The sequence below is a fragment of the Larus michahellis genome, chromosome Z, assembly GCF_964199755.1.
Source record: "Larus michahellis chromosome Z, bLarMic1.1, whole genome shotgun sequence".
NCBI lineage: Eukaryota > Metazoa > Chordata > Aves > Charadriiformes > Laridae > Larus > Larus michahellis.
In genome coordinates this window covers 76546748-76561708 of record NC_133930.1, presented here as the reverse complement: position 1 = coordinate 76561708, position 14961 = coordinate 76546748, and the positions used below count along the sequence as shown (strand labels likewise).

Here is a 14961-nt window from a genome sequence, read left to right as displayed (position 1 = left end):
CCTAGAAAATATTAAGCAGTAATTGAAAATTCAGCTTGTCAACAGAAGTATTATACTCTATTGTTGATCTTGATGCAAATCTTTCACCTATTAGGACAAGAGCTTATTCAAGTAATACTTAGTTTATGTGATGCAGGCTTTTACTGCTTTCCAACCACTTGACTTCAAGTGTGCAGTTCTTAGAGCTTTTAGTCCTAGAGTTATGTGATTGTTTGAGAACATGTATCTTCCTTTTAAAAAATAAAAAAAAAAAACCCTAGCTTTCATTGTTGTAGAGAAAAGCTTCAAATGCGAAGCTGAAATTTAAATACTCAAAAGGCAGACAATCCAAAACATGTTTCTTTAGAGTGTCATGGTTGAGAGTGGGCATTTTTTTTTTTTTTGAGACAACGTGTAAGGCTCTGAAAATTTGTAAGTTGGAAAAAGCAGTTTTATGCTTTTAAGTTGAATGATTGATCAGTTGAGGCACAAATCTTTTCGGTAGCTTCCTGTGAATCCATGGTGGTTCTTTTGCTTTATACTAAGTGGAGGTATTTCATACTTTAAGAATGAAAATGCATGTTTTATGTTAATTTAAAAACTTAACTTGTCACACCAATTTTACAGCTCTCGATAATCATATACTGAAGGTTGCTTTTGTTGATGGTAGTTTATTTTACTACTTTGCTCTCCTTGCTCCACTGCAACCTCTTCCAGTGACCCAATTTAGTTGAGCAGTCTAGACATCATGTTAGAGGAAAGAACCTAGAAGAGGAGAGAAGCCTCTGTGCTAGTGAATCTTTAGAAAGGCGTGATTGATATAAGTAGCCTGTAATTTCTTTCATAAACTAGTTATTTACTTTCTGGCATCTTCAAATTGCAATTGATGGGATGCACACAATTTCAAGAAGAAAATATTATTTCGTTAGGTTCTTGCCCTGTATCTAGCATAAATACAAAGTATGTAATATTACAGTGTTCTCACCTGTGGAGTCTGGTCATGAGGTCTGTTTTGGATTTTCTGCATCAAACTGCAGATTTGATACACTGGGTAATGGTGTCTCTTATTTTAAATTCTGAAGTAGTCAGTCTTAAATGTCACAGCTGGAAGTATAAACATGTCTGTGCATCCAGATGTAGACTTAACATTACTGATTTTTTTTTTATCTTTAGTAATAAGAGAAATGTAGTCATAAAAGTCTGTGAAGTGTCAGGTTATTGTTCGGCTTAAGTGAAAAGCAAACTGTTAGACTGATACCTACATTTGGCTCATGCCAACTTCCGCTGTGAACTCCTGTGATACAGTAGATTGTAATCCGGTTCTATACCATGTCCTCATTAGAGTGTAAACTTCAATGTGGAAATCGTGTAATTTGCAATTTTCACTTCTCTTGCTCACTCTCACATTTAGTAGTGCAAACTTAGTCAAGCAATAGTTGGACCTTACATTTTACTATGCTTATTCACAGCCTGTAGTATGTTTAGGGGCAGGCAAATGCCTTTGATATTGGTGATGCTCATTTAAGAGTTTTCCTAGTGTACAAACCAGAAACATTTTGGGTTTACTGCAATAATAAAGGTGGTGTTCTCTCTAAACAGGAATGCACTGCAATACATTTCAGAAAATAACTTTTAAAGAAGTGATGTTTTAGTTGCTTTAGGTATGAATAGGCTATGTTAGTACGCTGGAAAGGAAACAACAGGAACATGCAAGCTAAAAGTTACTAAACCTTCAGATTAATTCTTTTCAAATGAATCTATTCAGTTTTATTGAAAGCCAAATTAAATTAGTGTGCAAAGTGTTGTGTAAATAAGAAGTATGGAAAAGGCTTTTGGTAATATATCTGTCCTTCCTGGAGTCTTGTGCAAATTATTAAATTCTCCAAAGTCACGTTTACTAATAAATTATTCTTAAAACGGAAATACTGAAGTGCACGGAATACACTTGTTTTATTATATAAATGCAACCTGTTGGGGAGGGGAGAACAACCTGTATGGTTAAGGTATATTCTCTGGTTGGAGTCCAAATGCTAATGCTTTATTCTACCTCCTTGCTCTCCCCGCTGTCATGTGGCTGGGAGCGCTTGTAATCTTAACCGTGGCTGTTACAGTCTTGTGTATAAAGATCTGGAAGCTGTTGCAGAAGGTGTTAAATTAAGATGTGAGTAACTTCCTACTACTTACTGCCAGATGGATGTGTGCTCCTGAGGTGTTGAGTAGTGGTGGAATGTGCCTTGGCCTACTGAGCAGACATCCCAGAAGTAATTAGGGTGATGTTGCAGGCCCATAAGTCTGACCTTCTGGTACACAGTGCTCCTTTCAACAAGAAAGGGGGACGTAGCGAAAAGCACTTTTCTGTAATGTTCTGTAGAACTCCACACTTTGTAGTGTTCTTTGCATTAATAACCACTCTTTCACAGAGGGAGTAATTAAAACAGTTATTGCATGCTAATTAATGCATTTAGTCTGTCCTGACCTAAACCCTGATACCATAGAACTCTGAAATCTGTGTTTTATGAAATGTTTTGTGAAGCTCCATTACCAGTTTGCTCTGAGCCCATGTGATACCATCTGCCTTTTTAAAATTCTGTTCTTGGTAAATATTTTGAAGATTGTGTTGGTATTCTGGGGAGGCAAGAAGTGTGGTTTTCCTACATATCATACAGTGAAAAACAACTTCGCATTTGTTAAAATGATCACTTAAAATTATTGCAGGCTTGAAATTACATTTTATGAAAATAATGAGATAAATATGCATGTATTGTGTGAGTAGACAAAACCTTGTCTGTAAACATTTTTTGACCTTGTGTGTATTCCTGCATCTTCTAGTCCTGCAATCTGTTTCACAAGGTCAAAACTAATAAGGAATGCCTAAGGAATGCATGTCCCAGAATTATAAAAGTCTGTTACTTGGAGCTTGGCTCATACATTAATATAAGCTTTTTCCGTAGACTAACTTCCGTAAGGTTTGTGAAGGCAGTCTAGAAGTCTGTGAATTCTGCAGTGAATTCTGCTCTAAGCATATGTTATTTGATTATTTGTATTAGTCTCCTCCTAAAGGGAAAGTGTGATTGACATTCAAAATGGATGTTTTAAAACGTCTAGTTTAAATCATCTTTTTTTTTTCCTGTCCACAGATAAATTGTTTTAAAGACAAATGTCATTTATATTTCTTCCTTGACTTAGGTGTTAATTTTCGTTGTGTGGTATAAGTCATTACTGTGAATGATACACTATATTAACACATTTACTTAAGTGTTTAACATGTTGTTCATATCTCTAATATTTATTCTTGCTTTCAGATGTGTATCATGTGGCTTTTTCTCCTTCAGTTAACTTGTGTTTGTGTGCATGTATGTTTCTGTGGTTCTGGAAGAATATTTTGAGAAAATATTATCACATACTTTTTCTTCTTAAAGTTTTACCTGGGCATCACCTGTTAGAAGTGTTAGGTTTTTTTGGACTGACATAATATGTGCATTCTCATATTTTCAGTTTACATAGGAACTAGAATGCTAAGAAAGTGACCAAATACTTTAATTCTTAAATACTTCTTATTTAAACAGAGCAACTTTCAAATCTGTTGAATGTACATGAACCAAACTGAGTTAGCATTAGGAGATCTCTTTTCAACAACAATTTGGTCTTGATTTTTGATTGCTTCTTTTGATAAAGACCAGTCCAGTTCTGGGATTACTCACAAGCTTTGCCTGAAGTGACATATAAATGCATAAAAAGTAGGTGAAGCATGGAAAGAGTATAGGCACATTGGAAGTTGAGCCTTCTTAGGAAAATATTTTAACAAGTAGCCAAATTGTATGGTGAAGACATACGCAAACTGTCTCTAGAATAGAGAGAAAACACACAGTATTATAGTTATACAAAAAAAATTCGTACTTAATTCAGATAATGATTGAGTAGCTCTCAACTTAAGAAGTACTTTTTGTTACTGGGCCCTTGCATATTCCTAGACAAAGGCTTGTGGTGAGTCCAGCAGACAAAACGACTCCTGCCTTCTTCCTAACCTTGCTGCTTAATGAAAACTCATGGTATTTATATCTGGCATATGTGTAGCTGCGTTTTTATTTTAGGGAGAAGGGAAGAATAAAATTCTTAGCATATGTGGAAAGTGGAGAAAGAATGTTCAGGTCACTCTTACATTTTCACTTTTTCTTTTAATGTAGATGGTGAGTTACTGTTAATAGTAGAAAAATTGTTCAGTTAAATATAACTTGAGTTCTTTCAATAACAAGTATCTGGGTTTCTGGTTTCTGCTACTATTGTGAGGGGTAAACATGAGTATTAAGTGGCAATAATGAAACTCACTACACAGAAAATGTTGAAAGTGCTTAAAACCTGACTTCAGGGCTTTAATTGCCAGAGCTACATTTTTTTCCCCCCTCTCTATGTATAAAATTAGAGGACTTGTTGTTTTGAGTTTGATGCTTATAACTTGATTTTTAGTCAAAGTCTGGAGTTCTGTGCCTCACATGTGTTGCATCCCAAAGAGAGGGAGTTGGTTTAGCATTAGAATTGTACTTCAGAACTTTCATATAATGGGTGTGTCTTATATTTTTAGAGCATCTATTAAGCTGTGGGAAGGGAGATGGTGACCTGCTTTGACAGGTAGCTATGGATGCAGAAATTGCTGTTGTGGATGTTTGCCATTATCGATGACCTGAAAACGTGTAAGAACTGGATTCTTCTTTGCCTCCTTGCACCTTTAAGATGTCTCCTTAGTTTCAAATGCTTTAAAGTTATCAGTTTGTCACTATAGCTTGTAGTTTCTCTGACTTTTTGAATGGAGGGGAGTGGTTATTAAAGCATGTGAGATACAATTGGTAATTCTTGTATTAATAAGATATGACCTCGGACATAGAGTAGAATTGGTGGCAATTAAAAAGAATTAGAATTCGAATTTCTTTAGAATGTTTTCTATATTTTTTTATTTTTTTAATGTAAAAATAATTTCTCGTAGTGTTTACCACAATTAAATGTTGCATTTAAACATACTGTTAAGATGTAGTGTCATGGCTAACAGTAATGTCTGTACTCCTGCCAGAAAGGAATGAGCACAGTCATGTTTTCTTCCATCCCACACTAACACCTGTGCTGTTTCACAAGCAGCTAAATTTTGCTGAAAAAATCCTTCTGTTGCCAATGACCATCCCAACACTGGGGAAGCAGCAGGAACACATGGTTAATTGTAAGCATGAAAAGAACAAAACTGCCCATTTAAAGCACAGACAGCTTAAAGGATATAAGCCAATATGATGGCGTGCTGCTGCCAAAGGGGTGCTTTCTTAGTCCTGTCTCCTCTTCATGTATTCCTACCCTTTTCTTCAGACTGGATCCTGGCACTTTTCAACCCCTCTTTCAGCTGATAAACTAACCATAACTAACCTAACTCAGCATGGAGTGCTGGCAGTTTGGAGGATTGAGTTCTCTCATGGAAAATCTCTTGGGCAGCAGTGCTGGTGCAAGATAAACAGCCGATGACCACAAGCAGGTGGGAATAGTGGGGCAAGGGCAATGACAGTGGTGAGGAGCTGTTTAGATCAGCTTATTCCATCTTGTAGAACCACTCGCTTAGTCTCAACTTTTTCATGAAAATGCTTTATGGAAGAGTGTGGTGAAAGTTTCAGGAACCTTAACTGTCTTTCAGAGGTGTTGTGGTACCTTGTTCCTTGTTGTCATTTTCAAGCTGATGCTTGGCTGGCATATTAGAGCAGTCGTAAAGTGGCAGCTAGAGACTGATTTTTTTTTTTTATAACAACCTGTAGTGCTTAGACTCTTCTCTGTTAGTAATTGGAGCCTCAGATCATCAGTATCCTTAGAGCAGAGACAGAATGAAAAGTGGCGTGGTTGGCAATTTTTTTCCTGAAAAATAAGTTCACGGCAATAGTAGATAATGTGTATAAAAAGGGGCTGTTCTTGGGAAGAAAAAATTACAGAAGCTGTTGTGCTTTTATATCAAGCTCTTTCTCTCTAACAGATTTTACTAGTAATCTTGTCTTTTATTTTTTAGCGTGGGCCTGACAACTGTCTTCTGGTGTCAGTAACAGACCTTTTACCATGAGTGATACTACTCCAGCTACAGGTATATGTAAAAAAAGATTTTTATCACAGTTCTTCTTCAACAGTGTGTTTTTTCTCTGTAAAGGTATTTTTTAGTTCTTTATTGTCACCATTAGCCTTACTAAGCCTAAACCGTAATCTGACTCCAACAGTAGAGCCACTCGAGTCTATCCAATTCAATGATAGTATTGAGGACCTCCAAAACTGACTGCTTGAAATGGGCAAAAAATATCTCTTTTCTATAACCATGACCAAGCGAGTGGCCTTCTGTACGGAATCTCAAGTGCCTACTCAATTTTCCTGTAGTTGTGCATTTGAAAGGAATTTGTTTTGAAGTATTTCACATCTGTCAGGATTACAGAGACAGAAGATGAATATCACAGAATGACAGAACGATAGGGGTTGGAAGTGACATCTGGAGATCGTGTAGTCCAACCCCCCTGCCAGAGCAGGGTCACCCAGAGCAGGTTGCATGGGAACGCATCCAGGCGGGTTTGAATGTCTCCAGAGACGGAGACTCCACCACCTCTCTGGGCAGCCTGTGCCAGGGCTCTGCCACCCTCAAAGGAAAGAAGTTCCTCCTCATGTTTAGGTGGAACTTCCTATGCTCAAGTTTGTGCCCTTTACCTCTTGTCCTGTCCCCGGGCACCACTGAAAAGAGCCTGGCCCCATCCTCCTGACACCCACCCTTTAAGTATTTATAAATGTTTATAAGATCCACCCCTCAGCCGTCTTTTTTCCAGACTGAAGAGACCCAAATCCCTCAGTCTTTCTTCCTAAGAGAGGTGTTCCAGTCCCCGAATCATCTTGGTAGCCCTTTGCTGCACCCTCTCCAGCAGTTCCCTGTCCCCTTTGAACCGGGGAGCCCAGAACTGGACACAGTACTCCAGATGTGGCCTCACCAGGGCAGAGTAGAGGGGGAGGATGACCTCCCTTGACCTGCTGGCCACACTCTTCTTGATGCACCCCAGGATGCCATTGGCTTTCTTGGCCACGAGGGCACGTTGCTGGCTCATGGTCATCCTGTTGTCCACCACGACTCCCAGGTCTCTTTCCACAGGAGCTGCTCTCCAGCAGGTCAGCCCCCAACCTGTCCTGGTGCATGGGGTTATTCCTCCCCAGGTGCAGCACCCTACACTTGCCCTTATTGAATTTCATAAGGTTTATCTCTGCCCAACTCTTCAGCCTGTCCAGATCTCACTGAATGGCAGCACAGCCTTCCAGTGTGTCAGCCACCCCTCCCAGCTTTGTGTCATTAGCAAACTTGCTGAGGGTGCACTCTATCCCCTCATCCAGGTCATTGATGAATATATTGAAGAGGACTGGACCCAGTACTGACCCCTGGGGAACACCCACCATTTGTTACTGACCTCCAACTAGACTCCTGTACCAGTCTCAGCTTGGTGGAATATAGGGCATATTATGTGGATTTGTGATAGTTAAGCTGATTCTCTTGGGTGTTCTTATTCCTGCTTTCCACTCTACTTCCAGGACTTCTTGACCAGCAGCACAGACAGTCCCATGACTTGTTTTCAGATATTTTCCTGCCAGTTCGTAACCCCAGACAATCTTTCCATGGGTTGAGATGAATGGTAGTGTTACTGCAAGGGAAGAAGTAGGAAAAATGATAATTTTTTTTTTCTTGGACAGATGTTTTCTTGATCTGGTTTACTACGTATCTGCACAGATTGTTCTTCACCAGAGTGGGTTTTTTGGGAGATGGTAGGAAATTGGATAGATATATGCAGGGTAAGGAAACCGGGTCTATTTAAGCAATGTGATGGGTCAGTGTGAAGCCACCACCATGTGTTTCTTCTGTTAAACTAGTACTATCATCCAAAGAAATTTATGCTCTGTCCTACTCCAGGTGTTGAGAAACATGCAGAAAATGTATTTGGTTACCTGTAGTTTTAGATCAGACAAAAAGTTGAAAGTGAGACAAAGCTGGGAGTGCTTCCTTTAAAGGTACTTCCAGCTTAGGTGGGCTTGACATATTAATGTCCCATGGGTACATAACTTAACTTTAAGTAACATAAATTAAGTAACTTGTGAAATAGACAGTTGCCTGTCAGCAGTGGTTTTCAAATAGTTGATTTTATAATGGGGCAAGAGACATAGCAGATGATATGCATCTAAGTAAGACTTGCTTGCTATATTTCCAATATGAAGAAGGAATAGTCTGAAGAACTAACTCAAAGATTTTTCGGTTTGATTTCTTTGATTTGCACATGTCAAATTGCTCATACTTCTGCTAGTTGATTCAGTGTGATGTCTAGGGGCTTCTGCTTGGCTTGAAACAGCATTACCTTATAACTCAGTAATTTGATAGCTGAAATATATTTCAGGCCTGTGTAGATGGTATTTTTGTGAGAATAAACCATCTGGCAAGGAATACAAATTTGTATTGAATTCAAGTGGCTTTTGTTAATTGCCAGTGCAACCACTGATCCTCATAGTGATGTCCAGGGTGTCTAAATCGTATTAAACTTTAAAAAAAGATAGATGTGTTTGTCTCCTAATAAACCCAAAAAACCCTCTAATTCTCATTGATCACTCTATGCCTCATTTTGCATTTTATATAATCTCTATTGAGATGATGCGCTTTACCTAATACAACTGCTTCACCTGCAGCAGTTTTTTCATCTGGTGGGTCACATATCTAAAACACATTTTGAGTTTCTTGATCTGAGGCTGGTCACTTGGAAAGTATATTTGTACCAGTCATGAATCATGATTGTAATGAACTTGTATTTTGTACCACCAGGCCCCAAACTTCAATTTATTCATAGACTTCTCTTACCTTTGTCTGAAAGAATTTTTTGCTTTCACCCAATTGGGTGTAAAATTTGGAAGATGTGATTGCCTTGGGCATCCGTTAAGGAATCATTGCATCAGTTTTGAAATTTAGATGCCAGAAAACCCACATTGTTATCACTCTGCATCAAAATTAGTATCAAACAATAGCTGGAGAATGAAGCATGATTTAAAAAATGCTGAAGGCTTTATACTTGGTATGGAATGAGTGTTAGCGTTTATTGCTGATTTAGTGACATATTAAGTTTTGTGGAACTTCAGCTAATTGCAACAGGAACAGAAGCACTGTAATAGCATTTTTAGGTCAGGTGTTGCTTGCTGTTCAGAAGTCATCTGATCTAATCAGACATTAGATCAACTAAAGCTAACATATTGGTTATGGGTTCCGTGGGTAGCTACGGAAAACAAGCCGAAACTGTTCTGGTAAGCATTGTCCTTTTTGGCTGAATGTGTGACCTGCAAATTCCTGTAACACTCAGTGAAGATGCAGAGAGAAAAAGCCATGCTTGCCACTTAGCTCCATCTTGTCACCTCTGATAATGAGTCAGAACCCAAAGGTATTGCTTCTGTGAGAGTCTCTCATCTTAAACTAAAGGCAAAATTCCTGTTAGGTTTCATTTCTTGCTTTCTTTAGTCAAGCAGCCTTGACTTAGTAAAGTCAAGGACATCTTGTCCGTTTTGAATCTGAAAAGTAGATTTAACAAAATAGGATGGGTTGTTAGGCTTTAATAGTATTGTATCCTGTTGTGGCTTGGTACTGATGTGCATTTAATGTATTTCTGTTTGTCTTAAAGCGTGTCACATATTCACATTTTTCAGAATGGTCACAGAGCACATAATGCCGTTTAAAATTTCTTGATGGAAAAATCAATGCATAACAGACTTTTCTGTTTTGCAGGTGGGGGAATTAAGATAACTTGGCTTATGAGTGTGCCATGGTTGGGACTTAGATCTTCTAAATTGGAGTTTTCCAGGCTTCCACTTAAAGAAACCCCACAACTCTATAAAGATCCTTATAATGGATGACTCGTGTGAACGGCATCTCAGCCTTAGACTGTACTCAAAACCTACAGCAAAATCTGAAATTACTTATGAAGATCATACAGCTATTTTTTACTAATCTTGTGTAGTTTTCTGTGGAAGGCTAAATGTAACATGTGAGGTGTTAAGGCTATCTCACTTGTTGGAGTGAAGCTGTTTGTGGCACATAAGGAAAAAAAGGATGTTGTTTCTTCCTTTAACTTAAATGCTATGCAGCTAGACTTCAATACAATTTCCATTAAATATGCTGTCTTTCCTCTCAGTTTAGGATATTTTTTTCATCAAGTCTCATGAGTTTGCTTTAGGAAAATCTCTTGATAGCATCTGTAGTTTGGCTAATGAATTTCATTTTTACTACTTTAAGTTATTACTCCATTGCGATAGCTTCTAGAACAATATGCCTGTTCCAGATGTGGTGTTCTGCTTAAAAGTGCTCTCAAGGACTCAGAGTTGTCTCCTTGAAACGTAACCATTGGTCACTTACCTGTTACAGGATCCACATAGGCATATATTAAAAAAAAAAAAAAAGGCAGTTTGTCAAAGTGGAGGACTTTAGGATATATAATCTGTACAGATTTAATGCCTTGCTGTTGTCTGTCCTTTTCAAAGACCTTTTAAAATTTACAGTCATGTAGGACACCAGGCTTTCTTTAATAAAATAAATAAAAAAATATTTGAGGTAGCAACTGAATCTAATTAACAAACATAGCATGCAGGAAGTTAAGTTAGTAATAAAAAAAAAAGAATGTATTACCTCCCAATTACTAATCGCCCCTCTTCTGTGTAATTAAGACTTTGTAAATACATTACACGGGCATTTGGGAAGAAGTTATTGGCCTCTCTGTGTGTAAGAGCTTTTTTTTTTAAAAAAAAAAAAAAAAAGGTAAGAAAATAAACAAGCATACCCAAAGCAAAACAAACACACCACATACTCCTCTTGCAGGGGAGATTTGGACAGCTGAAGGGATCTTCTTAAACTGTCCTTTGGTTATATATCAACTGTCCTTTCTTAGGATTCAAAGAGCTGTAGATAAACTGCTGTCTCAGAACTGCCATTGACTTATCTCCCTTAGTTTTTGGTGTCTCTGATGTGTAATGTTTGTCTTGTTTCCTTGTACATCCCCCTTCCTAAAATATTTTAGATAACGAGGATAAAAAGAAGACATGTAAAAGAGACGGATCACCACATTCCCCTTCACGTGTCCTTCATGTTCGTCAAATTCCAAACGGCGTTACTGAAGAAGAAGTCATTTCATTAGGCCTCCCTTTTGGCAAAGTAACCAACCTCTTGATGCTGAAAGGAAGAAGTCAGGTGTGTTATTGTCAATGTTTCAATTATAAGAGCAAGCCTGAAGATATAGTTCACGTTATGACCCTTTTGGTATTGCATTTGGCTGAAATGATCACAACAATGCCTAAATATTTCATTGAGAGCTCAAGATTTTCATGTTTTCAACTGTGAAAGGATGTCTTGATATTTATTTTAAGTTTTTAATATACTTTTGGATTAGATAATGATTTAGTAACTTGTTAATAATATTGCTAAACACCTTATGTAAGAATATATAGACGGTAAAGAACTACATTGTCCCTATTGATGTTGTCATGTGTCTTGAAATAACCTGCCTGATTAAATAATTAACATGTATGTTAATTTTTTAATGTGAAATAAATTGCTTAGGGTTTTTTGGTTTTTAATCTTTTCAGATGTGACGGGGTAGTTCACATCATTAATAAACACTGCAATTCTATAAAATAACAGGCATTCATTTGAAAATTGTCTAAAGCACTGAGCTGGGTTAATATAGTACAAAAACTGATAGATGTTTAGTGTCCTGTTCCTACTTTTTCAATCAGTATGTGTATCTGCTACCTAGGCAGTAGTGCTTATGTTCAGGAATCTAATAAATTAATTAGTGGTGTAGTATTTTTAGCAGCATTGCTTCCCATATGCCAGACTTACTCCACCCCTTCTTTAATGACTTACTGTACTTAGAATGTAAAACCTCTTAAGAAAACCCACAAATCAAATCAAACATCCCCATAAACAGGGACACACAAATGCATTTTAATGCTGAGCAGATTAGTACTGTACTTTCATATGATCTATTTTTAGTGAGAGTGGAATTGGTAATAAATGGTGCTTTGATGCTTTGTTCTCTCCTGTAAACAAAACAACACTAAAACCTCATATGTATTGGTTGCAGGCATTTTTGGAAATGGCTTCTGAAGAAGCTGCTGTTAGTATGATGGATTATTATACTCCTACTACACCTCACCTCCGCCATCAGCCCGTTTATATTCAGTATTCCAGTCACAGAGAACTTAAAACTGGTGACCTACCTAATCAGGCTGTAAGTACAATATTTTAATTTAACAGGATAGGATTGCACATGAGTTCTGTACTGGTTTTGGGTGGAATAAAGTTATTTTTCTTCATAGTAGCTTGTGACGCTTACATAGTATCACTTTTCTGCTTACCACACTGTCCTGCCAGTGTGAGTGCACAAGAAGTTGGGAGGGGACACAGCTGGGACAGCTGACTCCAACAGAGCAAATGGATATCCCACACTGTGTGGTGTTGTGCTCAGTAATAAAAGCTGGGGGAAGAAGGAGGAAGGTGGGACATTCAGAGTTATGGCCTTTTTCTTCCCAAGTAGCTGTTAACTGTGATGAAGCCCTACTTTTCTGGAATTAGCGAAACACCTGCCTGCCAATGGCAAGTACTAAAGGAATTCCCTATTTTGCCTTGCTTGCATGTGCAGCTTTTGCTTTACCTAGTAAACTGTCTGTATCTCAACCCATGAGTTTTCTCATTTTTACCCTTCCAATTCTCTCCTCCATCCTGCTGGGGGGAAGTGACCGAGCAGCTGTGTGGCACTTAACTGCCTACCAGGGTTAAATCACAACACTGCTAAATAAACAGACTACCTTCCACTACACCAATCGTCAAATTCTGATAGATATTATTTCTGTTAGTTGTCATCTAAGCAGTAACTTCTTTCAGACAGGGACTTCTCAATGTCTGTAAAATAACTGTGGAGGAGTTCAAGCTCAAGAATGGTTCATCCTGATGAGCAGGAAATCAAGTAAAGGTGTCAGGAGGATTGCTTGGATGAACAAGGAGCTCCTGACTGAACTCAAACATAAAAAAGAGGCATAGAAAAGGTAGAATCATGGACAGGTGATCTAGGAGGAATATCCAGCATATGTGGTTCAGAAAGTAAAAGCCCACATGGAGTTGTCTCTGGCAAAGGATGTGAACAGCAGTAAGAATGGCTCCTCAAAGTGTATCAGCAGCAGAAGGAAGATTTAGGGAACATGTGGGTCTTCTGCTGAGTGGAGCAGGAGCCCTGGTGACAAAGGAGATGGAAAAGGCTGAAGTACTGAATGCCTTCTCCTCAGTCTTTAGTCTTACCCTTGGGTATACCAAGCAGCTGAGAACTGTGGGAAAGTCTTGATGAAGGAAGTAGAGAAGAATCTCGTTGGGGAACACTTAAACAAACTGGATAAACAAAAGTCTGTGGCCGTTATGAGATGCTGTTGCGAGTGCTGAGAGAGATGGCTGATGTCACTGCAAGGCCACTCTTACGATCTTGGAAAGGTCATGGCAATTGGAGGAGGTTCCTGAAGAGTAGGAGAAAGATAATCTCTCTCCTATCTTAAAGAATGAATAGAAGGAGGATCCAGGGAACAACTGGCTGATCAGCTTTCCTCAGTCCCTGGGAGGGTAATGGAGCAACTAATCCTGGAAACCATTTCCAAACATTCTAAGGACAAGAAGGTGGCTGGGAAAAGTCATCATGGGTTTTTGAAAAGGAAGTAATGCCTGACCAATGTGATAGCCACCTATGGTGAGATGACTGGTTTGGTGGATGAGAGGAGAGCAGTGGGTGGTGTTTATCTTGACTTTGGTAAGACTTTCAACACTGTTTCCCATAATGTCACATTAGATGAACTGATTAAATACAGTCTAGGTAAGTAGACTGTGAAGTGATCTGAAAGGCTAAAATGCTTGTGACTGGTGGCATGAAGTCCAGCTGGAAACCCATTGCTACTGTATCCAATACTGTTTAAAATCTTCATTAACGCCCTGGATGATGGGATGGGGAACATCCTCAGCAAGTTTGCTGACAATATAAAACTGAGAGGAGTATTTGACATCCCAGATGGTTGTGTTGCCATTTGGAGGAATCTTGAAAAGCTGGAGAAATGGACTGACAGAAGGAACCTCATTAAGTTCAACAAAGAGAAATGCCAACTCCTGTACCTGAGGAGGAGTAACCCCAGGTACACTGGAGCCAACCAGCTGGAAAGCAGCTTGGCAGAGAAGGACCTGGGGGTCCTGATGGCCAACACACATGCCCTTGCAGCAAAGAAGGTCAGCAATTTCCTGGGCTGCAGAAGGCAGAGCATTGCTGGCAGACTGAGGGAGGTGACCTTCCCTTCTACTGAAGAGACACATCTGGAACGCTGTGTCCAGTCCTGGGCTCCTCAGTACAGGACATTGGAATGGGCTGCTCTGAGAGGTTGTGGAGTCTCCATCCTCAGATACCTTAAAAACCTGACTGGAAACAGTCCTTAGCAGCCTGCTGTAGATGACCCAGCTATTACATTCTACACTACGTATAAATACTTGCTTACAGTATGTTTGGGAAGAACTTTTTCCATTCCTAAGTTTTAATATTAGGTAACAGCTCTCAATAGCTTCAGAATATGAAGAAACTACTGTCTTCTCCAGCAAATCTTTTCTCTGAATGATTAGTCCTGATTTTTTCCCCCCCTGTTACTGTGTTCATAATATAGTAGCAAGAATACCACAAAAATACACTACTTCAATTTTATATGTTTGTGTTTTCTTGAAAGTTAATTGCTAATCACAGGTCTTTAGATGCTATCTGAAGAACACGTGGAAGAGCAAACCCAGCTGACATGATGAACCACTCTCTGCTCAAAAAGCAGCTCTTTTGAAGCTTTTTACTTTATCAGATACGGATGTTACTGTGAGAGGTCATGTAACCTGCTTTTGTAATGTTTGCGTTGTTGGTA

At 38.7% G+C, this 14961-nt stretch overlaps 1 protein-coding gene across 5 annotated transcripts in view; it reads left to right on the top strand.

The window, feature by feature from the left end:
- Window positions 1–14961, top strand: part of PTBP3 (polypyrimidine tract binding protein 3) — a 47062-nt gene that overhangs the window by 9236 nt on the left and 22865 nt on the right. For 4 of the 5 annotated variants that reach the window (XM_074570385.1, XM_074570387.1, XM_074570386.1 and 1 more), the window contains 3 exons: window positions 6008–6079; window positions 11055–11224; window positions 12120–12266. In XM_074570385.1, the coding sequence (XP_074426486.1) occupies window positions 6055–6079; window positions 11055–11224; window positions 12120–12266 (342 nt within the window). In that variant the 5' untranslated portion in view covers window positions 6008–6054. The remainder of the gene's footprint in view (window positions 1–6007; window positions 6080–11054; window positions 11225–12119; window positions 12267–14961) is intronic. The other variant, XM_074570388.1, reaches the window with a different exon arrangement.